This window comes from Tenrec ecaudatus, chromosome 1 (genome assembly GCF_050624435.1).
Source record: "Tenrec ecaudatus isolate mTenEca1 chromosome 1, mTenEca1.hap1, whole genome shotgun sequence".
Taxonomy (NCBI): domain Eukaryota; kingdom Metazoa; phylum Chordata; class Mammalia; order Afrosoricida; family Tenrecidae; genus Tenrec; species Tenrec ecaudatus.
Genome location: NC_134530.1, coordinates 10333125 through 10356376, shown reverse-complemented (window position 1 = coordinate 10356376; position 23252 = coordinate 10333125). Strand labels below are relative to the sequence as shown.

Genomic DNA, 23252 nt, shown 5'->3' with positions numbered 1-23252 from the left:
GTCTCACTCTGCCCTCTGGGAAACTATGTGTCAGAGCTGACCGCAGGGCTGGGGCAGGTGATTCCTGCAGAGAGGAGCTTCCGCATGAGAGGTTTAAGGAATGCACTTGAAAATCTAGGAGCAGAGTGGAGGCGTGAGGCGGAATCCCTGAGCAAAGAAGGCTTGGCTTTCGGAGAATTGATGGCAACTGGACAGGTGCGAGGGCAGCTGGTGGAACTGGAGGATTGGGACAAAGCATTTCGGCCACCTGTGTACTCATGTGCATCTACCTGTACCAAGGAGAGCTGATTCCGACTCAGCCACCCTGTAAGAGAACTGCCCCAGGGTACCTCCTGGCTGAAGGGGCTGCACGCCTTCCCCAGGGCACAGCTGGTGGGTTCATCCTCTGACCTTGACTTACCAGCCAGCCCCTTCACCACTGTGTCCCAGGGTGCCTCCTGGTGTGATACACGCGATGTGTCTCCCATCCCAGACCTCGACCTCTCCCAATCAGGAATGCTCCCAAGCTCTGGTCCCAGGCCTCACCCTGCCCTACCCAGCCCTGCCTCGGGCTCGCCCCCACCCCTGCCCTGCACCAGTGCAAAGACTCAAGGACTCAGCAGGTCAGTGCAGTTAGGAGGTTTGTTTAGAGCCCAGGGGGAGGGAAGGCGGGGGCTGTGACAGAGGTCCTGGTGGTCTCATCAGGCTCCTGGCTGATCTGGTCCTGCTGGGGGTGGGGGTGGGGTGGGGTGAGGGGACAAGAACAGGGCAGTTGGCTGAAGTTGAGCAGGCTCATGGGGGTAGGGAGGGGTACTGTGCAGACCATCTCTTTCCCAGTCAGCCGTTGACATCCTGGGTCAGTCTGTGTGTGAGCTGGATGAGTGGTGTCTGCGTCTGGCTCCGGAATTCTCCTTGCCTATGGCCTGCTCAGGGCCGGAGGGCCCCTCTCCCCCACAGAGCAGACATTCCACCACAGGTGACCCCCCTGCATGAGTTCAAATCGCAGCACCACCAAGTGTAAATCTTGGTAAATTCCTTCATTTCAGAGAGTGCCTCATTCTTCTCAGATCTAAAGTGGGCATTGCAGTTGTAACACCCTAAAAGGTGTTCTGGGATTAAAGTAAAACCCTTCCAACAGGGCCAGGGCGCAAATTAAGATTGACCATCCCCTCTCCCAGCTCTCCTCCCCACTCACCCCAATCTCAATCTCTCTCTCTCTCTTACCTGTCTCATTGGGACCTCTTGGGCTGAGAGCTGCTGCGGGTGGCCCTCGGGGGTGGCCCAAGGGATGGGGGTGCTGGAAGAAAGGCAGGCAGCTGAGAAGTCGGGGCTTCAGCCAGCTGGGCCGGGGCGGCCGCCCCCTGGGGGCTGCTGCGGGCATCGCAGGGGCAGGTCTGCAGGGGACGGTCAGCCGGTTCTGGGATCGCCCAGCAAGGAGTCCTGGCCGGCGGGAGTTGGTACCTGAGTGGGTGCAGACGAGGCCGAGGCCGGTGGCCAGCGCGACGCCCAGCAAGAAGGCGGCCAACACCAGCGCCACAACCGGGGCGACCTCCAGGGTCAGGGAGGCTCGTGTGACGGACTGTGGACGCGCGGTCCTGCCTGGAACGCCCTTGGGCGGCCCTGGGCGGGGAGTGGAAGGCTGAGACTGGGCTTGGGATATGGGCACCACCTCACCCCGCTTCCTTGGTCCCAGGGTCTCCTGCAAAGCAGGCCTGCGGCTCACGTGGGGACAGCCGCGGCAGGGTGACCATGATGGGCTGCGTCAGCGTGTGCAGGTGGTGGCTGCGGGCGCCCAGGCTCTCGCCGATGCCACTGCCGGCGCCCGCACACGCCGCATCCGGAGGCAGACACTGGGGGTGGGGGGAAGGAGCGTCAGGAGGCCAGCCCTGCACCAGCCTCACCCTTAACAGATAAACCACCCACGTGTCTAGGAGTCCGACTCATAAAGCCCACCTCTTAGGGCGGCGGTTCTCAACCCATGGGTTGCGACCCCTTTGGGGCCGAACGACCCTGTCACAGGGGTTGCTGATTCATCACAGTAGCAAAATGACAGTGATGAAGTAGCAACGAAAATCATGTTATGGCTGGGGGTCACCCCTACATGAGGAGCTGTAAGAAATGGGTGGCGGCATGAGGAAGGTTGAGAACCACTGCCTTAGGGGCGCTCAGCCCAGCCCAGCCTCAAAGGGTGGGGCCATCCTCCGCCAGCCCCACTAGTCCCTAACCTCAGAATCAACAGGAGAACCCCGGCATCAGGCCCTCAGGGGTCCCTGCAACCCGCTTCCCGGACAGTGTATCCAATGTTCACTGGCCCCTGAAGAACCCTTAGGGGGCCCTGTGTGAATCCAGTGTCTACACCCAGACTCCAGAAGTGCCCCATCGCCTGATCCCCAAACCCCGAGGGGCCCGGCACCCACGTTCCCAGCAGTGGGCGGCAGAGGCGGCGGCGGCGTGGCCCGGCGGGCTCCCGGGAGGCGGCGGCAGCGGCTCAGCTGGCAGTGCAGGAACTGCATGGAGGAGTTGAAGACGGGCCGCAGAAGGAAGCTGAAACGCGCGGGGTGGGCGGCACCGAACCGCGGCGGCGGCGGCGCAAAGAGCACCGAGGGGTCCGCGGGGCAGCCCCCGTGCAGCAGCGCCAGCGCGGGGCCGGGGCCAGGCCGTGAGGACGGTGTCACTGAGCAGCGATGCAGGGTCAGGCCCCAACGCCGGGAGGGACGGATCAGGGCTGCCTGGGGTGCAGGGGCGCCATCAGACTCAGCCCCCATCGCCCCACCCCCTCCCGCCCCAGGAGGCCCTGGGGCCGCACCTGGACGAACACTCGGCTGTCCGCAGGCACCTCGATCGGCCCCTCAAGACGGGGGAAGGCATCCTGTGTGTGCGACAGCTGCAGGCTGAAGAGGGGCCGGCGCAGCCAGGGCCCAGGAGCCGCTGGGAATGGGGGTGCTAGTAGGGGACACTGCCTCTTAGGTCCTCTGGGCAAGTGACCTTGTTGCTCCATGAGGATACATGCTCAGTTGGTAGAGATCCCCAGCCTGACTGACCCTGGCCACCCCACAGGTCGGGCTGTCCTCCGCCCCGCCCCTGAAGAATGTGGCAGGGGCTCTGTAGCCCGGGAAAGGTTGGATAACTAGCTGCCTGCAGGTGGTGGCTAGACTGGGGGATCATAGACCTCCCTTTGAGGCACTTCACTCTAGGGGTGTAGGCTTCTCTTGAGGTACATCAGGCTGGGGTAGGAGGGAAGGCGGGCCAACCCTTCCCCCTTCCCTTCCTAAAGGAATGGAGATGGGGGTCCCTAACTCTAGTCCCTCAGGGAACAACTTGTCACCAGGCCACCAAAATCTGGGGCTCGTTTGTCCAGGCTCCTCACCAAGGCTAAGGGGGAAGAGGCCAGCCAGGCTGAGGCCAGCAGGTGAGAGAGGGCAGGGGTCCCTTAACTCAGGTGCCTGCCCTCAGGCAGAGGGTTCTGGAATGTTCCGCATGGCCATCATTCCTGAGCAGCAGTCTAGACAGCCTATCCCCTGCCGCTCACAGAAGGTGCTCAGACATCTAGGTCAAGCTAAAGGCCAGGTGAAGCCCCTGCCCCCAGTTATGGGTGGTGGTGGTGAGGGCACACAGGAAGAGTGGCCCTAGCCCATAGTACGTACCCATCAGCTCGCTGCGCAGGGTAGCGGTCCCCTGGAGCAGGGCCAGCAGCAGGAGCCCGGCAGGCAGCATGCTGTGTGGCAGACTGTGCATGTGTGTAGCCAGTAAGAGGCACCTACTCAGGAAGGCACAGGTAGGTGACCCTGGCCTTGGCAGGGAGTGGGGGCGGGGGATTCAGGGGACACTGGAGCCTCAGCCCAAGGCCTACCAGGGATTAGGGCTCCTACTGGCCACCCTGTGACTATGGACACACACACACACCTCCCCCACTCCCAAGACAGCCAGCCCGTGAGTGCAGAATTCAGACCAGCTCCATGGGGTTTCCAGGGCTGTGACCTTCCAGAAGCAGATAGGCATCTCAGGGTGATCTTGGACCTCTTACCTTCCACTTAGTCCTGGGCATCTTATGCTCCCCAAGACTACCCTCCTTGCAGTCACCTGATAAACCTCACTTTACCAGGCATGTCCCACCCCCCAGGCTGGGTCCCTTCATACCACACAGCACCACGTGAGGGAGGAAGAGGAGGGGTTTATTCTCAAGCGTCTAAAGGTTTACAAACATGGGGATTTTGTTTTAAAAAGGGTCGGGGCAATACTGGCGGCCTGAGAAAGGGGTTGGGGCCACAGGGCCGGCGCCCCCAAGCCCCTGCCCACCTGGCACCCGCCTCTGCCCAGTCTGGAGGGCCGGCTGGTGAGCAGTGAAGGATGGGAGAGGCAGGGAGGTAGGGGAGGGTAGCTCCCCCAAAGTTCCTGCTTAACACTGAAGGGGCAGCAGGGACAGGGTGGAGGGTGACACACACACACAAAACAGAAAAGTTAAATAAAACCAAACTAGGCAGCTGGGCCTCGGGCCTTGTAAGCCCTGCTGCCCCGGGGCTGGGTCCTTCCCCTCACAAAGGGGACACAGGGCAGCAGCAGGCAGCCTCCCCTGGCCAGGGGCGGAGCGAGCACAGCGCCGGGAGGGGCCCAGGGACAAGGACACAGCCTGCCCTGCTGCCTTTGGTGTGTGTGGGGCTTTGTTTCATTTTGTTTCGTTGTCCACTTGATTTGTATGCATCACCCACAAAAAGGGCCTCTTCTCCAGCTGCTGCGGCAGCCCTGGCCCTTGTGCCCCAGAATGGGTGAGCAGAGGGAGGTTCAGGGGCAAACCAAACCCGGCCCCCACTGGCTCCGACACTCCTGCCTCTGTCCCTGTCACACATCCTCGAGCCTCCCACCCACTCTCTGTGCCCTCCACTAGCCTCTCTGGGTCCCACTACGGCCACCTCCCACCTCCCTGCAGCCCCTGCTCTGTTCTTCTCGTCCACCCATGACCACCATCCCTCCCTGGCTCCCACTGCCCCGCCCTGAGGTCCTCAACCCACCCCAAGCTGTGGTCAGACTACAGCCCCACCCAAGAGGGAGCAGCGGTGCTGCCACCCCACAGCCCAGGGCCAGGCCCGAAGCACAAGCAGCTCAACATGACTTTGGTTAAGTTTCTGAAGGTACCGACCAAGCCCGCCAGCACGAGCTCTCCCTCCTCCCCCGGCCCGCCGCCCCTCCCCCCCCGCACCCCACCAAGTACAATAAAATACAATAAACTCCAAAAAGGACCCCCTGAGATCAAAGAGAGAACCAGGCCTGGCCTGGCGGCCGTTCCAATGGCTGGGTTGCTGCACCGCTCCCTCTGCCCTGCTGGGGGCCCACTGAGGCCAGGCCTGGTCCAGGAGAGGGACTAGGACCGAGAGGGAGACAAGGGAGAGAGCCACCTGGGGACTGGCAGGCAGGGGAGATGGCAACAGGTGCGCTGGACAAGGCGAGGGGACAGCGGCGCTTGGGCCGCTCCAGCCCAGAGGTCACAACTGAATAAATAGCGAGTCTGGGCAGGCCACCTCCTTCAGTTCACAGTGTCTGTCGGGGACGCACTCCACTGGCTGGCCCCGGGGCCTGGGGGCCCACAGCCCACAGCTGCCAGGCAGGGAGTCAGGGGTGGGTTGGCGGCCCCTACTTTTTGTCCTCAGTCCTCGGTGGCCTCCAGGGCTCAAGTCGCCCCTGGTGGGCAGCTAGGTGGCCAGGTGGGGGAGGGGGCCTGTGGCCATGCCCTCGGGCCATGGCAGGGCTGGCCGCCTCCACGCAGCTACCTGAAGAAAGGTAGGGGGTTCTGGCTCAGGACCCCGCTAGTCCGGGGTGACTCGGTCTTGGCCATGACGTCCTTGAACCAGGACGCCACATCCACCTCCAGCGTTTCGTAGCGCTTGATGAAACTGTGTTCCTGTGGGCCCAAGGAGGAGGGGCTCAGTGTAAGCCTTGTCCAGAGGAGCTGCTAGGGGAGGCAAGGGGGTGTTGGGGGAGAGTCGGAGATGGTACTTACAAGTAGCTTATTATACTTTGGTCTCTTCCTGTGATCTTTAGTAAGGCTGGAAGGAGAGGGGTGAGGCGAGGTGAGGGCTGTGAGGAGGAGCAGGGGTCAGGCTATCTCCACCTGCCCGCCCTGCTGCCCTGGGAGCCTGGGTCTCCGAGGGCGGTGTGGGCTGGTCCCTTTCCCATGCCCTTTCCATTCCAACAGGGACCCCGGAGGAAACGGAGTTGGGGGCTTCTTCACCAGCACAAGCGCACAGTCCCTTCACCTTCACGTCCCTCTGCTTGTCACAGACGGGCAGCTCGGTGCGGGCCACCACCCCACACCTCAGCAGGCCTGAGGAGGCCCCTGCTTACCAGTCTTTGACGAAGGACTGGAAGTCCCCCGAGAAGTCCATGTGTCCGGGCAGGAGGGGGGGCTCCTCCTGGAGGACCTTGGTGAGAACCTCGAAGTCTGTCTTGCAGTTCTTGTAGGGGAACTGTCCCGTGGCCAGCTCCACCTGCAGAGCCAGTGGTCAGGCTGGAGCAGTGGGCGGGGAACACTGGGCCCCCTCGCCCCGCCCCCCCCTCTACTCACCAGCGAGATGCCTAGACTCCACACATCGGCCCGGATGTCGTAGTCTGGCTTTGTGGGGTCTGGGGGGTCGATGCGCTCGGGCTGTGGGTGGGAAGAGAGCATGCTGTCCCCAGGCTGCCCTGGATGCCCCCTGCCCCCCTGTCCGGGCTGCCACTCACCGCCATATAGGCGGCACAGCCGGCACTGCGCGTCTTGGCCTTGGAGTCCACCAGGCGGCCGCTAATCCCAAAATCACACAGCTTGATCTGGCCACGGTCGTCCAGCAGGATGTTGGAGGGCTTGACATCGCGGTGGATGACGCCGTGCTTCTCCTTCAGGTAGAAGAGCGCCTTCACGATCTGGGGGGTGGGGGCATTAGTGGGGGGGCACCACTTACGGCCTGCCAGCCCCAGCCCGCCCCGCCCATCAGGTGCACAGTGCTCACCGCCACCGTCATCTTGCCCAGGATGCGCTCCGGGATCGGGTCCTGCATCCGCTTCTTGAGCTTCTCGGCGCACGTGCCCATGAGCTCCATGGCGATGAAGACGTCCGTCTAGGGGTGCAGCATGGAGGTCAGAGGGGACCCCAACCACAGCAACCCAACTAGGGTCTGCAGCCACCAGGGCAGGGCGCCTGACATCCGTCTAGCGGCACAGCACATGGGGTTCAGAGGAGACCCCCAAATGCAGCACCCAGCTAGGGTCTGTAGCCGCCGGGGCAGGGCGCCTGCTGGGGAGGAGGGCGGGCTCACGTTGGTGATGAAGGTCCCAAAGCACTGCACGATGTAGGGGCAGTCGTGGCTCTTGAGCACCACGTCCAGGTCCATCAGGATGCGCTTGTTCTCCTCCTTGTTCCCCGAGCGCCGCATTTGCTGCATGGACAAACACAGGGGAGAAAGGCGGACTCAGTGACAGCTCCGGGCACCGACCCCCCTGCAGGGGAATAGGCCAGGGTACACAGCTCACTTTGACAGCTATGATGTGGCCCGTCTTCCGAAAGCACATCTTCCACACCTGGCCGCACGTGCCGCTGCCCATCTCGCCCAGGTTCTCCAGGTCATTGATCTCCGCCTGGTAGCGCTACCAGGAGAGCGAAGGCTGTAGGGTCCACTGGGCCTCGGCTCCTGCACACCAAGGTGCCCGAGCCAGCCTGTCCCCACCACCGGCCTGCCCCATGCTTGTACCTGGCCCCCGATGGTCAGGTAGCCCGTTTGTTTCATGATCTCCTGTAGCTTCTGGTCAATTTCAATGCTGGGGGGACAGGAAGCGAGGGCTGCAGGGGTCCTGTCTGCTGGCCAGAGACCCTCCCACCCTGAGCCCTGCTCAGCAGCTCACCTCTCCATGCTTCGGGGCGTGAAGAAGGGAGGTGGGAGTCCCAGTATGTTGCGGGGCCTGGCAGGGGGCGTGGGGTGCTGCGGGGAGCTCTCTGAGGACGGCGAGCGGCTGCCACCATCATTGGCCAGTGGGAGCTGTAGGGCTGGGGGAGTGAGAGCCAGGGCAGGGCAGGGTGAGCTGCCAGCTGCAGGCTGGGGCCCTCATCGTCCCCTCCCTGGGCCCGCATGAAGACCAGCACAGGCCTCTGCCCAGTTGGGCAGGAGGAGCTGGGATCGTTTCCCTAACCTGGGGCCCTTCTCATGGCCCCGGCTCCCCACCCTCTTCCCCATTTAACAGGATCTGGGAAAAGGGGTGGCCCCAGGGGTGGGAACAAAGCCCGAAGGCGAAGATCTGACAGGGTCCTTTGCCAAGCGGCTTCCCTGGGGTGTTCATTTGGTCCCTTCTGCCCAGGACACAGACCCAAGGCCTGTCTGCATTCTGTACCAGCCAGGAGGGGATGGTGCCAAGACCAGCTTGGGCTCGGGCCAAGGACAGCACTTGGCCAGGCAGGACCCAGGGTTCAGCTCTGCTCTGGGGTGGGGGTTGCCCCTGGCCAGCTTGGCCCTCCAAGATTGGCCCATGGGGCAGGGCTTGCGCGCTGAGGGTGGGATCCTGGGGGTGGCGCCCCTCCAGGGGTCACAGGACTGAGGTTGGTGGGGCTAGGCCAGGAGCCTGCATGCGGACAGCTCGGGCATGCTACAGGCAGCGGGCAGGCAGCAGGCAGGCAGCAGACACCCCAGGCCGGCGGCGGTGGCATAAAGGATGGGGGACAGGAGGCAGACAGATAGGAGCCAAGACTTGGACCCAGCTGGCCACAGAAGTGGCAGATGGCCTCCCTGGGAACCGGGTGCCCGTGTTGGGCTGGCGACAGGGAAGCTGAGGGCAGGGTGGGAACTGGGTGAGGCCTCAGAACCCCAGGAACAAGAGGCCCTGGGGTGTATCTGTCTGGGGGTGGGCTGGTCACTGACTGGGCAGGACAAGGGCCACAAGAGCCTCCACGGCTCGCATGCCTCTTCTGGCTCAGTAAGCAGCTGGACACAAGACCCAAGAACCGTTCAGGCAGACAGGGCACACTTATGCCAGGGATGCTGGCAGCGTGGTCCCTAGCTTCAGCTGGAGCAGGAGGGCTACTACCTGACCTACCCTGCAGCCCTGGGCAGGTGCTCGACCCATGTGTGCAAGGGCCGAGGCATGAGTGCAGGCTGTGGGCCCGGGGGCTGTGGGAAAGCACCAGAATCAGAGCCCCAGCCCTTCCCTCTCCCGAGGGCCTGTGCCTACCCCCTCCCACCCCTGGGCATTCAAGGGACACGCCTAACAAGTGGGAGACATGAGTCCTTCTCTGCCTGCTCTGTCAGCTAAGGGGTGAGGGCCACTCCCACCCCCTATGCACCTGGTGAAGCCACCCAGGACCCGTGCAGTTCCCAGGCCTGGGAGCCCGAGCTCAGGGCAAGATGCTCTGATGAACAGTGAGGGGCTGCTGGGGGCTGGGGAGGGGACAGTGACACGAGAGGCCCTGAGAACAGAGGTGAGAGGTGGTGATGGGCCACACAGCAGGTCGGAGGGTGGAGTGAGAGCAAGGAGGTGAACAGGAAAGCAGGGGGAGGGGACATAGCAGGGAGAACATGGGGGCCAGAGAGGGTGGGGGACCAGACATCTGTGGGTATAAAATTTTACACTCAGCCACACATACACAATAACCCTCGCCTATGTCGCCACAGACCTTCTTGACTATTGTTCCTGCACCCCCTCATGCCCAGGTGAAGTAGAGGCACCCCTGGGTTCTCACAACACCCCGCTTCTCAAGGCGCTCCCAAACCCCCACTGCCAAGGACCCCTCCCGGCTCTATGTCCTCTTTTCTCCAAGGTGCTGCTGGCCCATCCCAAACTCCAGGTGACAGGCTCACTGGCTTCCTCTCCCCTGGAGTGTCAGAGCCACACAGAGGGGACCCAGGTCTGTGCTGGTCACTCTGGGTCCCCAGGACACAGGAGGTGCTGTTTACGGAGCCACTGGACAATACAGAATGTGCACAGCCATCACCTGGACCAACAGGCGCCCCAGTGCACACAAACCATATGCTGACAACATAGGTAGAGTCTCACTTGTCTGTACATGTACACGTAACACATGCTCAAACAGCTCCCAACACACTCACGCACACGCATACCCCTCACAACACACGCACACTAACACATCCGCTCACTCACCCTCACATTCCCTCACACACGTACAACGTACGCTCACAGCACACTCACGGGCACTCATACCACACGCTATACGTGCACTCAGACTCTCACGTTCACAAGACACACTCCCACTCACACTCCTCCAGCCCACGACCACACTGACCCTCATACGCAGACAAACGTGTGCGTGCACACACGCTCCTGGCCGGACTCCACTCCTGCAGGGAGCCCAGGCCTGCACAGGAGGGCAGGAGAGCAGGTGGGGAGGACAGAGGGAAGGAGGAGGCAGCAGGTGGGCGTGGGGGCGGGGCCACGCGCAGCACAGGGGGCGGCTGGGGCAGCGTTAGGTCAACGGTGCAGAGTCCAAGCAGCGATGATAAAAAGGCCGGTACCTGCTCGTTGGGACGGGGCAGGAGCAGGGCTTAGAGTGATCACAATAACTGGATGGGGAAAAGGAAGAAAAAAAACAACACCACCATAAATCACAACAGAAACACCAATTTGTCCAAAAGAAAAGAAATCAAATCATAATGTGGGGGTAAGGGGGCGCAAGGCACCAAACTGCAGAGATGAGGGGGACCGACAGAGATGGGAGGAGGGATGGAGCGGACACAGACACAGACGCCTGGAGGGGGGCTCCTGAGGCTAGCCTGCCTGCCGTGGGCCTCACTCTGACCGGGGTGGGGAGAGTGTGTGCTAGGCACCCAGGTTTCTCCCCAGCCCTACCTCATCTACCTCAGGGAGGGGAGGAAGCACTGCAGAGCCCAGGAAGGATGCCTTCAATGTCTTGGCCTGCTGTCAAACCCAAGACCCTCTCCCTTGGGGCCAAAGAGCTCCCCACGGGGCCCTAGGCAGAGCAGGGTCAGGGGGGGGGGAGAGAGGAAGGGTATGCCTGGTATGGGGCCCAGGGAGATGACCCCACAGGGAGGTAGCTAAGTGACAAGGGTCATGGGAAATGACAACATCCCAATCCCAGGCGACATAAGGACAATCTGCTAGGTTAAGAATGACGAGGAAAAGGGAATAAATAGGGCTTGGGACTGGGCCAGGCAGAATCCTCCCAGCTGAGGGAGCACTTCGGGGCGGGGGTGGGATGTCTTCTGTGGACCTCAAGGGAAGCAGACTACGTGCAGTCCCCAGGAGGTCTGGGACACTGTGGTTATGTAGGAGAGGCCACCGTGGGGCACCTGGTGACAAGAAGCCAGGGCAAGCCCCTGTAATGGTGGGAACCGTTGCTGGGCTGAACACACAATCCTCATGACCGCAGGTGACCCCATTGTGGGGCGGGTAGGCCAAAGGGGACAGTCACTTCAGCCCAGGTGACAAAAGTCACTAGGCTCCGGGCTAGCCGTTTATTTCTGGAAGGGCTAGGCAAAGTCACCAGATGGCTAAGGCAGGCCAGGATGGCCTGGGGGAGGGGGTGGAGTTCGTGTCTGGGGCCTAGGCTCTGTGGGTAGGATGTGCGCCCAGATGGCAGGGTCGGTGGGTCCCAGGTTGGAGAGACGGGACCCCTAGACACAGCCGCAGAGGAGTGGGTGAAGCCTCTGGTTCGATGGGAGGGAAGAATTATGTGTCGTCAGGTGACCTCAGGTGTCCCCTGGCCAGGTGTGTCTGAAGTCAGAAGGCAAGGGCCCAGGCTGGGGAAGGGGTCATCTGCACGCAGTCCGTGAGGCTGGAAGGGGTGGGGTGGGGTGGTCATCCGCTAGTAGGGGAACAAAAACCTGTTTGTGAGAAATCTTGGATGTGGCTACGGTGGCACCTGGCAGAGGGCACCCGACGCGGACAGAGTAGGTGGTAGAGACACCAAGGTTCACGGTGATGGGCCAAGAGTCATTAGGTGGGGCGTCCTCACGTGGGACCGGGGACCTAGGCTCCCAGGCCGGGTAAGGTCGCCCGGGCGCGCGAGAGCAGCCCTGGGTCAGGGTCCCCGCTGACCCCCGTGTCCCCCGAGTCATCGTGACCCTGTCCCCCAAGAGTCGACGGGGGGATGGGCTGAGGACCGGGGGACGGAGCAGAAGCGGAGCGAGAGCGCCCCGGAAGCGGGGGCGGGGCCTGAAGGCGGGGCGGGGCCTCCCGCGGCGCGCGCTCCGCCCTTCCCGCCCCCTCCCCCACGTCGCCGTGCTTACTGGGCCTGGGCCGCTGGGGGCTGATATCCAGGTTGAGGTCGATCCTCCGCCGGGCCTCGCGGTTCTCCTGCTTCAGCTTTGCTTCCAGGCGGGACAGCTTCTGCTCTAGGGAGGACGCCGCCATCTTCCCCGCCGCCGCCGCCGCCGCCGCCGCACACCGCCCGGCCGCCCGTCAAGTCCGGCAGACAAACACCGCACTGCGCCTGCGCTCCGATGACCCCACCGAGCCGCCGTCTCGCCCTGCACAACGCATGCCCGCGACGCGCCCCCGCCCTTGTCGCGTGAGAACTTCCGCGCGTGCGTGCTTCGCCCCAGCCGGAGCGATGGCGCCACCTAGAGCTCGTGGCTGGCATCGTGCGTGTTCCGCGCCTCCGGCCACCACTGGAGTGCGCATGCGCGAGTCCCCGACCCGCGCTGACGGCGTATGGTTCGGAAATCCAGCCTTCGGAGTTCGGGAGGCTGGGAAGACGGCGCGCATGCGTACAAAGGAGGATCACGCGGTGCGTGCGTGCATCCCGGCGTCTCTGATCCTAGCGGTTCCGGGGCTTCACAGCCGTGACTTTTTCCCTCGCCGCGCTCTTCCCGGCCCGATCCTGTCAGGATAGGCCTCCTGGGCTGGGTAGTTGCCTTCCTTAGGATCGCTGTTATGTTTATTGCTGGCCAGCGCCCTGTCTCGCAGCCGGCGCTGCCTCCTAACCATAATTAGGCACCTGTGGGGAGCCCGTCCCACCTCTGCCGATGCCAACATGCCCGAGGTTGGCCGAGGACGGGCAAAAGGCAAAGGTTTGGACTCGGGCCAGCTGTGGGACCTGCGGAATCTTGGGGTGTGACCCCTGACCTCAGCAACAGGGTCCAGGCTAGCCAGTGTCCTGCCAGACTAGGTGGAGCTTTAGCACTCACTCACCGGCTCATCCCTGGAATAGAGTCCAGCCCCCGGACAGTCAGAATAGTGGGTTTAGGCTCCTCTGCCCAGCGGGCCCCTATGCCCACGGCCTTAGAGGCAGCTAATTAAGGTAGTCCATCCGGAGTGGTGGTACAGTGGTAGAATTCCCACTTTTTATGTGGGGGACCCTAGCTTGATTCTCCCCCACCTCATAGCCCCAAGGAAACGCACACAGTCACTGTCTGTCCTCAGTAGGGGCCTCTTCCGTGTTCCTATAGAGTTTCCAGATGGAGACTAGGAAGAAAGGCCTGGGTACGTCTTTCTGAAAATGAGCCAATGGTAATCCTATGGGTCACAAGGGCCCAGTCTGCAATGATCCTGGCGCCTGGACAGCATAGTCATTGAGCTGTCTGAGGGTCCATGTGACGGCAGAAAAGAACACGGGTGCTGGGGAAAAACACCCATCTGAAAGAAGCCTTTGGTCCTCGGCTACTTACCTCTGCTCTTAGGTGCCAATAGGATAAGGGGACCAGATTTTAACACCATTGATAAAACTCATATCCTGGCGAAATAGCCACATGGCAGCCGAAAATTGTATACCCTAGCTTGTCGTGCATGCTTTCCAAAAATCGGGACTTTTTTAAACCGCCCCGGGACGCGGGAAAAATTGTTAAAAATTGGGACGCCTGGTCACCTTACAATAGGAGGTTCACACCTTGGCCACCTGGCAGGTAGCCAAGCACCGCCCCCAGATCAGGGTCAGGCGTGCCAGGTGCTGGCTGTCAATACCTGGTCCAGCTTGGATCCTCTAAGAAATCCAGACAGAAGATAAACAGCCAGTTTCTCCTCCTGTTGACTCACACGGTCCCTCCTCTTCTCCACCCCCTCCCGTGCCCCTGCCCCAGTGCCAGAGACGCACACCTTTGGCTCCGGCACGTGACACCCCCACGTGCTGTGGAATTGGCCTGGGGAAGTAGGAGGCTCACACAGGAGGTGAGTGAGCACCAGAGTTCAGGATTCGAATTCCCATCGTATGTTCTTTATTAAGCACCTGCTAATATATGCTCCCTTCCAAAGGGAACGTTCAAAAGACCGAGTCCCACTCTGTCTTCAGAAAGGGGTCTCAGTACCATGCGCCCAGTTTGTACTCCACTAGCCATTTAAAGGCTGGCAGTTCAAACCTACACATTGAGACCATAGAAGCAAGGCCTGGGCATCTGCTTCCACATCGTACACTGTTAAGTGCATCCAATCAGTTCTAACTCAGCGCCTTGAAACAGAGAATGCACCTCGGCCTGATCCTGCACCAGCCTCACAACTGGTAAGGGGTGAGTCCCCGTTGTCGAAGTCATTCATTCACCTTATGCATCTTGTCACGGCCCCTCTGCTTCACCAAACATGTTGTCCTTACCCGGAGACTAGTCTCTCCTGGCAAAATGCCCCACGTCTCTAGGACGAAGTATTTTTCTGGCCAGACTTCGCCCAAGATAGATTTTTGTTGTGCTTGTTGTTCATCTGGCAGTCCATGATCTTAAGATCTTTGCTACAGTGATGTCACCTGTATCACTTGTTTGGTCTCCTGTATTCATTGTCCAATTCTCACACGCACATGAGGCGATGGAAATGAGTGGGACACAACGCAGTCCTCAAAATGAAAGCCTTGCTTTATCACACTCTAAAGAGGTCGTTCGAAGCACATCTGCCTAATGCAATACCTTGCTTGATTTCTTGACTGCTGCTTCCATGGGCAGTGTTGCAGATCCAAGTACATGAAATCGTTCGCAACTGTTACCTTTTTGGTAGCAGTTTTATCGTTTACTCGGTTTATCATGATCTTGCTTATTGGTCTGGTTGTGAGGATTTTTTTTAACTGTTGATCTGGACTGAAGGCTGTAGTCTTAAATCATCCATCATCAGTCGGTGCTTCCTCTTCACTTCGGGCAGGCAAGCTGGCGTCATCTGCATATGACAGGTTCTTAATGAGTCTGTGGAAAGGAATTGGCACAGTGGCTGCAATGGGCTCAGGCATAGGGACAATTGTGAAGATGGCACAGAACCAAGCCGTGTTTCCCTCTGTGGTGCATGGGGGTGCTATGGGTCGTAGCTGAGACTCGATGGCACCTAACAATGAGTCTCCTAATCCTGATGCTGTGTCCTTCTCCATCTAGCCCCACTGCTCCGGCTATCTGTTCAACTTAGAGATGGAGTTAAGCATGGTTAAGAAGAGACAGCCCTGATGCACACCTTCCCCGAGTTTGGGCCACGCAGTTTCCCCTCGTTCTGCTGCAATGGCTGCCTCTCGCTCCGTGTACAGGTCCCGCATGAGCACCATGACGTGTTCTGGAATCCCCACTCTCAATATTATCCGTAGTTTGTGACGATAATTGAGTGATTACCGCCCCCGCCCCCCCCCCCAAACATTCCCACAGATCCGTTCTGCTCTGTCACCTGCAGGGTCGCCACAATCATGTAGAATGGACGCCGTGGCAACAGAGTTCAGCGTGGGTCCTCAGCAGGGCTCGGTGGTGCACCGGTTCTCCGTGCACGCACTCACTCACTGAAAAATGGAGGGTTGCGCCCACCCAGAGGTGTCTCAGAAGAAAGGCCTGGCAATCTCCTACTGAAAAACCAGCCACTGTAAACCCTGTAGTACCCAGTTTACTCTGACCCGTGTGGAATGTGCATGACAGCGACTGGCCCATGAGTCCTCAGAGCACTGCCGCCCCCACAGCAGGCGTCCTGAGTCCATGAACAGCCTGAGGCCATCTGAGGACGTCTCACCAGAGAAAGCAGGTCCCTTTACTTTCTCTGACTCATGGCAACCCTACAGGACAGGGTGAAACTGCTCCTGTGATTGCCGGGACCGCAACTCTTCACAGGACTGGAAAGCCTCATCTTGCTGCCTCGGAGAAGCAGGTCGTTTCGAACAGCTGACCTTGTGGTTAGCCAGCTTAACACATAACCCCTAAGCTACCATGGCTCCTCCACACAGGGGCCTTAGGTAGGACAGGAAGAGTCCCGGATCCTTGCTCTGGCCATCCAGGTTGCCACCCTCCAGGTGGTGAGCATTTCCCAAGGACCCTGGGGCCCAGCACAGACCTGAATCAGAGTGGGCGGGGCTGGGACTACCCCCTTCACACCAACTCCTACCAATTGGTCATTGTTCTGAGGTCACAAATCAGCCGATAAAAATAAGGGACTGGCCTCAGAGTAAGGTCTGTGTGGAGCACACAGTTACACACCTAACCCCTGGCCAGAAGGTCGGTGGTCGGAACCCACCCAGCGGCGACGTGGCAGAAAGGCCTGGTGCTCCCCTCCTGTGCAGATGACAGTGGAGAAAACCAATGCACAGAACAGCCAGGAGGTGGGATCCAACCAACAGCAATGCCAAAAGGCAGGCAGTTGGCATCAAAGTCAGGGAGCTGGTCTCTCTTCTCTGGGTCCCCTCCATGGGAGAGAACCCTGGATACACACTGGTTTGTTGGTGGGAAGCGAGTTAGAAATCCCATTGGGAATTTTTCCTCCCCCTACCTCCCTTCCCAGAGGCACTAATGGGGTGGGGTGAGTGGGAGGGGAGCTGAAGCTGTTGTGATCCAGGGTGAAGTAAGGACGGGGTGAGGCTTGAGCCTAGGAGTTCCATGACTAAGACAATGGTGAATTATCCCCACACCTGGGGTTCCACCCCAAATCCCCAGCTTCCTGTCGCTTCCCCAGCCAAACCAGTCTCGGGCGCTTGCCCCAGTCCCACAAAGAGACTGGCACACAATGGCAGAGATCTCCGGGGTACACCCTATCACCTCCACCTGTCGCACCCTGCCTGGCTTCCGGCCCTCACTCCGCCTCCATCTTTTCTCGCACTTCGACCGGCAGACCATCGTAGAGGGTGTCCTCCACCACCAGCCCCGTCCTCTTGAGCGCCACACAGTGGCCCAGCTCCTCGGGCAGCACCTCCAGCCGGTTGCCCCTGAGCTCCAGGCGGCTGAGGGCCTTCAGCGTCCCGACGAGGGGCGACAGCTGGCCCAGGTGGTTGTAGCCCAGGAGCAACGTCCGCAGCTTGCGGCAGAAGAAGAGCTCGTCCGGCAGGGCCTCCAGGGCGTTGTAGGAGAGGGCCAGGTGCTGCAGGCTTTGCAGCAGGCCCAGGCCGGGCGGCAGGGCGCGCAGCCCGTTGTGGGAGACGTCCAGCAGGCGGAGGCCGATGCACAGGCCCAGCTGGGTGGGCAGGACCTCCAGCTTGTTGTGGCTGAGGTAGAGCTGCTCCAGGCTCCGCAGCTTGCGCACGTGCTCGGGCACGTGGGCGATCTGGTTGTGCCAGAGCCGGAGCGTGACCAGCTTCCGGCAGTGCTGGAAGCTGAGGATCTCCTCCATGGAGCGCAGGTGGTTATCCCGGAGATCCAGGTCCTGCAGGGCCCCCAGGCTGAAGACTGCGTGCGGGATGCGCTCGAGCCCGCAGGCCACCAGCTCCAGCTCCCGCAGTGCCGCCAGCTTCTTGAGGCTGTTGAGGGCCAGCAGGCGGGCACCGTCGTTGTGCAGGCTGAGCCGCTGCAGGTGGCCGGCCACGTCGGTCACGCTGGCTGGCACCTTGCCGGCGTTGCTGCGCAGAGACAGCACCTTGAGCTGCTTCAGCTCCCGCAGGCTCTCCAGGGCGGCCACCCGGGCCAGCTCGGCGGGGAAGAGGCCCTCGAGGTGCAGCTCCTCCAGGCCTCGGAGCCCGAACACCCAGAGGGGCACCTCCCGCAGCTCCTCGCACTTGACCCGCATGACCTTGAGGCGGTCCCTCAGGAAGACCTGCGAGGAGAAGGGCAGCCTGGCGGGCGAGTGCAGCAGGCTGAGCTCCTGCAGGTGCACCAGCTGCGAGAGGGCCGGCGGGAACGCCACGTCGCTGATGGCCTCTAGCCGCAGGGCCTCCAGCTCGCTGAGCTCGAAGACCGTGTCAGGCAGGCCGGGCAGCATGCAGAGGCCCAGCTCCAGGCAGCCGCGGGCGTTCCGCTGCAGCTTCTGCCGCAGCTTCTCTGCCGTCCACTCGTGGTTGAGGTTGAGCTGCTTGAGGCGGCTCTCGCTGACCTCGGAGAGGAAGACGGCGAAGCGCTTGGAGTAGAGCGAGTCGTACTGGTCGATGAGGTGCAGCATAAAGGCGAAGTCATTCTTCACGTCGGGGATGTCCACCATGCCCGTCTCCTCGCGCACCAAGCGGAAGGAGTACTCCTTGAGGGGCCGGTGGAAGAGCCAGTAGAGGGTGTAGAGGCAGGTGAGGCCGTAGACGCACATGAAGGAGATGTAGCAGAAGGCCAGCTTGGAGAAGAGATGGGCTTTGGTGTGGTTGCAGCAGAAACTGGCGTAGCCCGTGACCTCCGATGTCTCCACCCTGCAGGCCACCAGGAAGCTGATCTGCCCCACGTAGACCAGGTTGTAGGCCAGGATGGCGACGAACTTGCACACCTTAAGCACCGTCTGCCGGATGTACATCCTGTACAGGATGTCCCCCTCTTCCACGTGCACCCGGAACTTCTTGACCTTCTCAAACAGGGCCTTGGCCTGCTCGCCCTCCTTCTTGTCCAGGAGCGTGACGGCCGGCGGCTCTGTCACCACCTTCTCCGGCTCCGCCAGCATCTTCTCTTTCTCGCCCTCACCTGCCTTCCCCGAGCCTGGGCCCCCACCGCCTCCGTTAGTGGCCGCCCCCACACCTGCAGCCACAGCCACCATGCGCCCAGGGGCAGGGCCCTTGTGGTTCTCCCCCGAGACCTCGGACAGGGCGCGGGTGGTCCACGGCGAGTCGAAGCACTTGCCCAGGATGGAGATGAAGTGCTCGATCTTGGAGCTGGTGCCCGGGAACTTGAACCAGAAGCTGGTGCAGACCATGAAGATGAGTGTGTGGATGACCACCAGGTAGGGGAAGTATTTGGCATACCAGTGCAGGGCGGTCTCGTAGCACAGCTGGTTGATGAAATTGTACTGCTGCAGGTCCAAGTTGTTCTTGCGGCCACTCAACTCCTGCAGGGCCCCCATCTGCTCGGACACCCCCCGCGGCAGCAGCTGCCGGCACGGGGCAGCCGACGCGTTCTCGCGGGGCTCATGACTCGGCAGGCAGATGATCTTGTCCTGTGTCACCTGCGGATGAGGGAGAGGGCCGGGCTGCGTGAATGAGGGGGCTGGCAGGCCAGGGGGGGCCCGCCCCACCCCTCACTTGGTCTGTCTGCAAGAGGGGTGTGGCTACGAACCTGTGAACGTCCCGGGTGAAGCCGAGGCCTGGGCGGGACCCAGAGGACCCCAGAACGCGGCAGGGGCAGCGCCACGGGCAGGTGCAGATGTGAGTGCCTGAGTTTCTGCTCCCGGGGACCCAGCCGGCCCTGGCTCTCCGGCCCCGCCCCCTCAGCACCACCATTCCAGCCGTTGCCCCTCTCCGGGGAAGCCCCGCCCCGGTCCAGAGGCCCCGCCCCTCACCTGGAGGGTGCAGCCGAAGACCCCGATCATCAGCATGGCCACCGTGAGGTACTCCGCCAGCACGTCCCACCAGGGTTTCAGCACCTTGAAGGCGGGCTGCTGCTCCGAGAACTGCTTGAACTCGGCCACGGGGATCATCCTGCCTACGGGCGAGGAGGGAGCCGCGCAGAGACTGTAAGGGGAGGGTGCCCGGGCTCTCAGGACCCTCCCCTCCCTTGCCCCAGCTCCTCTCCCTGAGTCTGGCCGCTCAGGGCCTCACCTGTCTTCTGCTCCTGGCAGCCCTCCGCCTGCACCTGTGGCCCCTTTGGACTTCTCTCTCTGAGTTCAGGGGACAGCTGCAGGACTCCTGATTCTCACCTTCCCCAGAGGGGCTCTCTCCTGGGAACCGGGGACTTCAGGATTCCCCACCTCACTCTCACCACCCACCCCCATGGGTCCTGGGTGCTTCCCGAGGCCCCAGACTTCCGGGGTGTGTGCCTGGGACCAGCCTGGGGTGTCCTTCCCCCCCTCCCCTTTTCAGGGGCACTCTGCTCTGGGCACCACCTCCAACCTCCAACCGGAAAAGCAGGCTGGAGCCAGGCTCTGGTTACAGCCCCAAGGGTAGGGAGTGGCCACAGGAAGGCTGGTCAGCCTTGGGGGATAGGACACCTAGGTCTGCAGAGTGACCTGAGCCCAGTCTGCGGTGTGGAATAGAGCTCTGGGCAGACAGAGGGTGGGGGTCTGGCACACTATCCGGGCCAGGGAGACACCGAAGACTGCCTGGGCCCACTGGCCTGCTGGGAAATGGGCAACAAGCCAGACAGCACCCTCAGTCACAGCCAGGGACCCTCTTCCAGTGCTGAAGGGGTGAGACAAGGAGGCAGCAGGACACTCCCCCCACCCCCAACACACTCACACACCTCTGAGGGGCCTTCTGGATGCCCCGCACATTCTGTACTCTCAGCATTCTTGCATTCCCTGGCCTCCTTGGCCGGCAGCCTCCAGAAGCCCCCAGTCCTCCCCAGGCAAAGAGAACAAGGTTCCAGGTTGCTACATGATCCCCTCAGGCCTCCCACCCCCTCCTGGGAAGATTTCTTGTTTTTCAGCTTGGCCAGTTCCCCCCTGTCTCACACAGGGCTGGAGATGGCTCCTAGCTGGACTGGGATGGGGCAGTCCAGCCCCGGCGAACCTGAGCCCAGGGATTGACAGGCAGAGGGCAGCACCAGCCTGCCCACACTTGGGGCCTCGTGGGGGGCCTCACCCCTCCATGGGGCCAGACGCAGATGCATGACACATCACACACATGTGTGTGCGTGTGTACACTTGCTCAGGGTCCCCCAGCAGTGCCTCATAGGGCACAGCCCACACGCTCAGGGGCACATCCTGTCCCAGGCCGAGTGGGAGCACTCGGCTGCAGACAGCCTGTCACCAGGTAATGGGCAGAAACTTGGGGTGAACAACAAAACCCAGAAGCCAACTACACGGCAGCCACCGAGGGATGGCTGGGGGTGTTTGGCATGTGCACAGGCAAGTGTGTGGTGGCAAAGTTTCAGGACACACGGCGGGAGAACTGAGGGGAGTCCCAGAGACACAACACCCACTCTCAGTTGGTATGCCTGTGTGTGTGTGTGTGTGTGTGTGTGTGTGTGTGTGTTTGGGGGGGTGAGACGATTCAATTCCAAATGTGGACCGGATGCGCGCAGGGAGTCCCAATCCCACCACCTGCCCGCACAGTGCAGACGTACACAGAGTCAGGGGCTACCTCAGAGGTACCATTATCTGTCTGCTGGTTCAAACTTGGTCACTGCAAGCCTGCCATTAAGTCTCTGCGTAGCTGTCCACCTCCCACCTCCCCTGCCTGAGCAGGGCTGTGGGGAGGGCTCAGAGAGAGAGGCTGGCTGAGCCAGGGACCCAGAGAAGAACAACGTACTTAGGATGACTAAGGCCAAGAACCACACCCACATCCACTTGTGGAGACCCCCATGTGTTGGCAGTGGGCTGCTCCTGAGCTTGTCCTCTGTCTTGGAGCAGACCAAGAGAGGCCTCTCTGTCCTGGAGTGGGCTTGTGAACTTGAACCTCTGATGCCTAGATCGGCAGCTAACTGGAACCCCACTCGCACCTCCTCTGACCAGGGTGCTTTGGGGCCGGGGTGGAGGGCGGTGGTGGACAGGACCCTTACTTTCCAGTGCAGAGAAATGACTTGCCCATAGGCAGCCACGGGATGCTCTGTCTGAACTTGCCTGCGTCCTGTCTTTCTGTTGTCACTCTGATCAATCTCCGGAGAGACCCTTGAGATGGGGGCATCTTTGGAGAGGGCTCTCAGAGTTCGGGCTGGGCAGAGGAGTGACCAGAGTGGCCACCTTGGCCCAGGTGTGCGCCCTACCCCCAGCACAGTCAGAGGCCTGCTCCTCCCTCCAGCCCACCCACCTCCCCGCATTCCCTACCCCCAGCTCCCCCCATGCCCTGACTTCTCCCCAAAGAGATGAAGACTTCTTGTTGATAGTTGCAAATGGGTGGGACTCCAAGTGCCCCTCCCCACCCAGCCCAGCCTACAGGGGCCAGGAAGACCGGGGACTGCTGTCAGCAGGGCCCCTGGGAGCTTTAGGGGAAAGTGAGGCTGGGGTGGGGAGGGTAAGGGGAGAGGGTTCTGATAGTTGCAGATCTGGACCACAGCTACCAAGGTGTTCTGGTGTAACCTAGGACGTCCCAATAATGTGTGTGGAGAGGGTGGGGGGGGGTGGATCTTAAAGTTCAGAAGACAGACTGGTGAGGACCTGGGGGAAGGGGGTCTGGAGGCTTCCAGGTGCAATAGGATTGAGCTGTGACTGTTTGCCTAGACACCTCCCAGAAAGGAGAACGGGGTCCAGAACCCCAAGGTGGACCCCAGCCTGTGGAACTCCTTTCTGTCACTTGGTCGGGGGGCCTACCCGACGCCCTGGACAGGCGCCGCACGAGCCTGCCATGGCCCAGCTTCTGTCCCCCACCCCACCCCCAGCTCCTCGCGTGTCCCAAGGGCCCGCCCAGGCCACAGTGCCAGCCGCCGGCCGCACCTGGGCCAGTTCCGCCCACCTGACAAGACGACCGGGCTCCCAGTCCGACCTACAGCAGCCACCCACCTCCCGGGACAGAGAACCACCCCACTCACCGCTCCGGGACGGACGGACGGACGCTGGGCCCCGACTCCTGGGTCCCTGGGAGCGGCTCGGCCGGGACTCCCGCAGAGTTGCAGAGTTCCCCAGCCAGCGAGGGTGAGTCAGGGCGGGCGGGCGGGCGCAGCAGGAGCCCGGGCCGCCCCGCCCGGCCCCGCCCCGGCCGCCCCGCCCCCGGCCCACTCGGCCCGCCTCCCTCTGGGCGCTCCCTGGGCGACCCCCACCCCCGGCGCCGCGGGGTCAGGGGTGGTGGGACGTGGAGGGGGGCAGGGGGTGGCCGGAGGATCCGGGTCCACAGGACTCTGATCTCGGAGCCCTGGAGGCGGAGGCGCTGCGGTCCCCAGAGCATCCCCATGCCACCTGGAGACCCTGTTGGGAAGGAAGGGCAGGGCCGCCTCCCTGCTGCCGGCTCACCTGGGCTAGAGGGCCGGTCAGACCAAGGACCAAGAACTGAGAGGAAGCTCCTGCGGAGTGGTCCTCCGCCCGGGCAGGGGTAGGGAGCTCCTTTTCTGTGCTGGTCCTGGTGGGACAGGGGAAGCGAGCGGAGTGCGCAATCTCCCGTCCATCGTGCTCAGCCTGTCGCCTGTCCGCAGAGTCCTAGGAGG

General features: G+C 61.8%; 3 protein-coding genes across 4 annotated transcripts; all 3 read right to left on the bottom strand.

Moving 5' to 3' along the window:
* Positions 1-1208: 1208 nt before the first annotated feature.
* Positions 1209-3693, bottom strand: TGFBR3L (transforming growth factor beta receptor 3 like). The gene is made up of 6 exons (XM_075542069.1): positions 3624-3693; positions 2786-2922; positions 2397-2708; positions 1703-1829; positions 1441-1599; positions 1209-1276 (listed from the first exon to the last, which is right to left on the bottom strand). The coding sequence occupies exons 1-6, from the start codon at positions 3691-3693 to the stop codon at positions 1209-1211; spliced, it is 873 nt and encodes a 290-aa protein (XP_075398184.1).
* A 437-nt stretch (positions 3694-4130) lies between these two features.
* On the bottom strand, positions 4131-12406 carry MAP2K7 (mitogen-activated protein kinase kinase 7). Of its 2 annotated transcripts, XM_075546085.1 has the most exons (12): positions 12198-12405; positions 10464-10511; positions 7849-7990; positions 7698-7764; positions 7480-7593; positions 7266-7385; positions 6960-7067; positions 6694-6873; positions 6536-6616; positions 6316-6458; positions 5972-6017; positions 4131-5872 (listed from the first exon to the last, which is right to left on the bottom strand). In XM_075546085.1, exons 1-12 carry the CDS (start codon positions 12319-12321, stop codon positions 5738-5740), a joined length of 1308 nt encoding a protein of 435 aa, XP_075402200.1. In that variant the 5' UTR covers positions 12322-12405; the 3' UTR covers positions 4131-5737. The 2 variants fall into 2 exon arrangements, with proteins under 2 accessions (XP_075402200.1, XP_075402208.1); XM_075546093.1 differs by lacking the exon at positions 10464-10511 and having other exon boundaries at positions 12198-12406.
* A 1703-nt stretch (positions 12407-14109) lies between these two features.
* On the bottom strand, positions 14110-22723 carry LRRC8E (leucine rich repeat containing 8 VRAC subunit E). The gene is made up of 3 exons (XM_075546072.1): positions 22644-22723; positions 19519-19661; positions 14110-19185 (listed from the first exon to the last, which is right to left on the bottom strand). The coding sequence occupies exons 2-3, from the start codon at positions 19654-19656 to the stop codon at positions 16912-16914; spliced, it is 2412 nt and encodes an 803-aa protein (XP_075402187.1). The 5' UTR covers positions 19657-19661; positions 22644-22723; the 3' UTR covers positions 14110-16911.
* Between the last annotated feature and the right edge of the window lie 529 nt (positions 22724-23252).

What these genes read in the sequence shown, in the direction of transcription:
- LRRC8E (XM_075546072.1), bottom strand. Translation starts at nt 19,656, where the DNA reads ATGATCCCCGTGGCCGAGTTCAAGCAGTTCTCGGAGCAGCAGCCCGCC. An exon ending in TCTTCGGCTGCACCCTCCAG is followed by an intron (nt 19,186 to 19,518) that starts GTGAGGGGCGGG and finishes CCTCATCCGCAG; the next exon opens with GTGACACAGGACAAGATCAT.
- TGFBR3L (XM_075542069.1), bottom strand. Translation starts at nt 3,693, where the DNA reads ATGCTGCCTGCCGGGCTCCTGCTGCTGGCCCTGCTCCAGGGGACCGCT. An exon ending in TGCCGCCCACTGCTGGGAAC is followed by an intron (nt 1,830 to 2,396) that starts GTGGGTGCCGGG and finishes CCCCACCCCCAG; the next exon opens with TGTCTGCCTCCGGATGCGGC. An exon ending in CCTCGTCTGCACCCACTCAG is followed by an intron (nt 1,277 to 1,440) that starts GTACCAACTCCC and finishes CCTTTCTTCCAG; the next exon opens with CACCCCCATCCCTTGGGCCA.
- MAP2K7 (XM_075546085.1), bottom strand. Translation starts at nt 12,321, where the DNA reads ATGGCGGCGTCCTCCCTAGAGCAGAAGCTGTCCCGCCTGGAAGCAAAG. An exon ending in TGCCCCGTCCCAACGAGCAG is followed by an intron (nt 7,991 to 10,463) that starts GTACCGGCCTTT and finishes TCACTCCCCCAG; the next exon opens with CCCTACAGCTCCCACTGGCC. An exon ending in TGGGCAAGATGACGGTGGCG is followed by an intron (nt 6,874 to 6,959) that starts GTGAGCACTGTG and finishes CCCACCCCCCAG; the next exon opens with ATCGTGAAGGCGCTCTTCTA.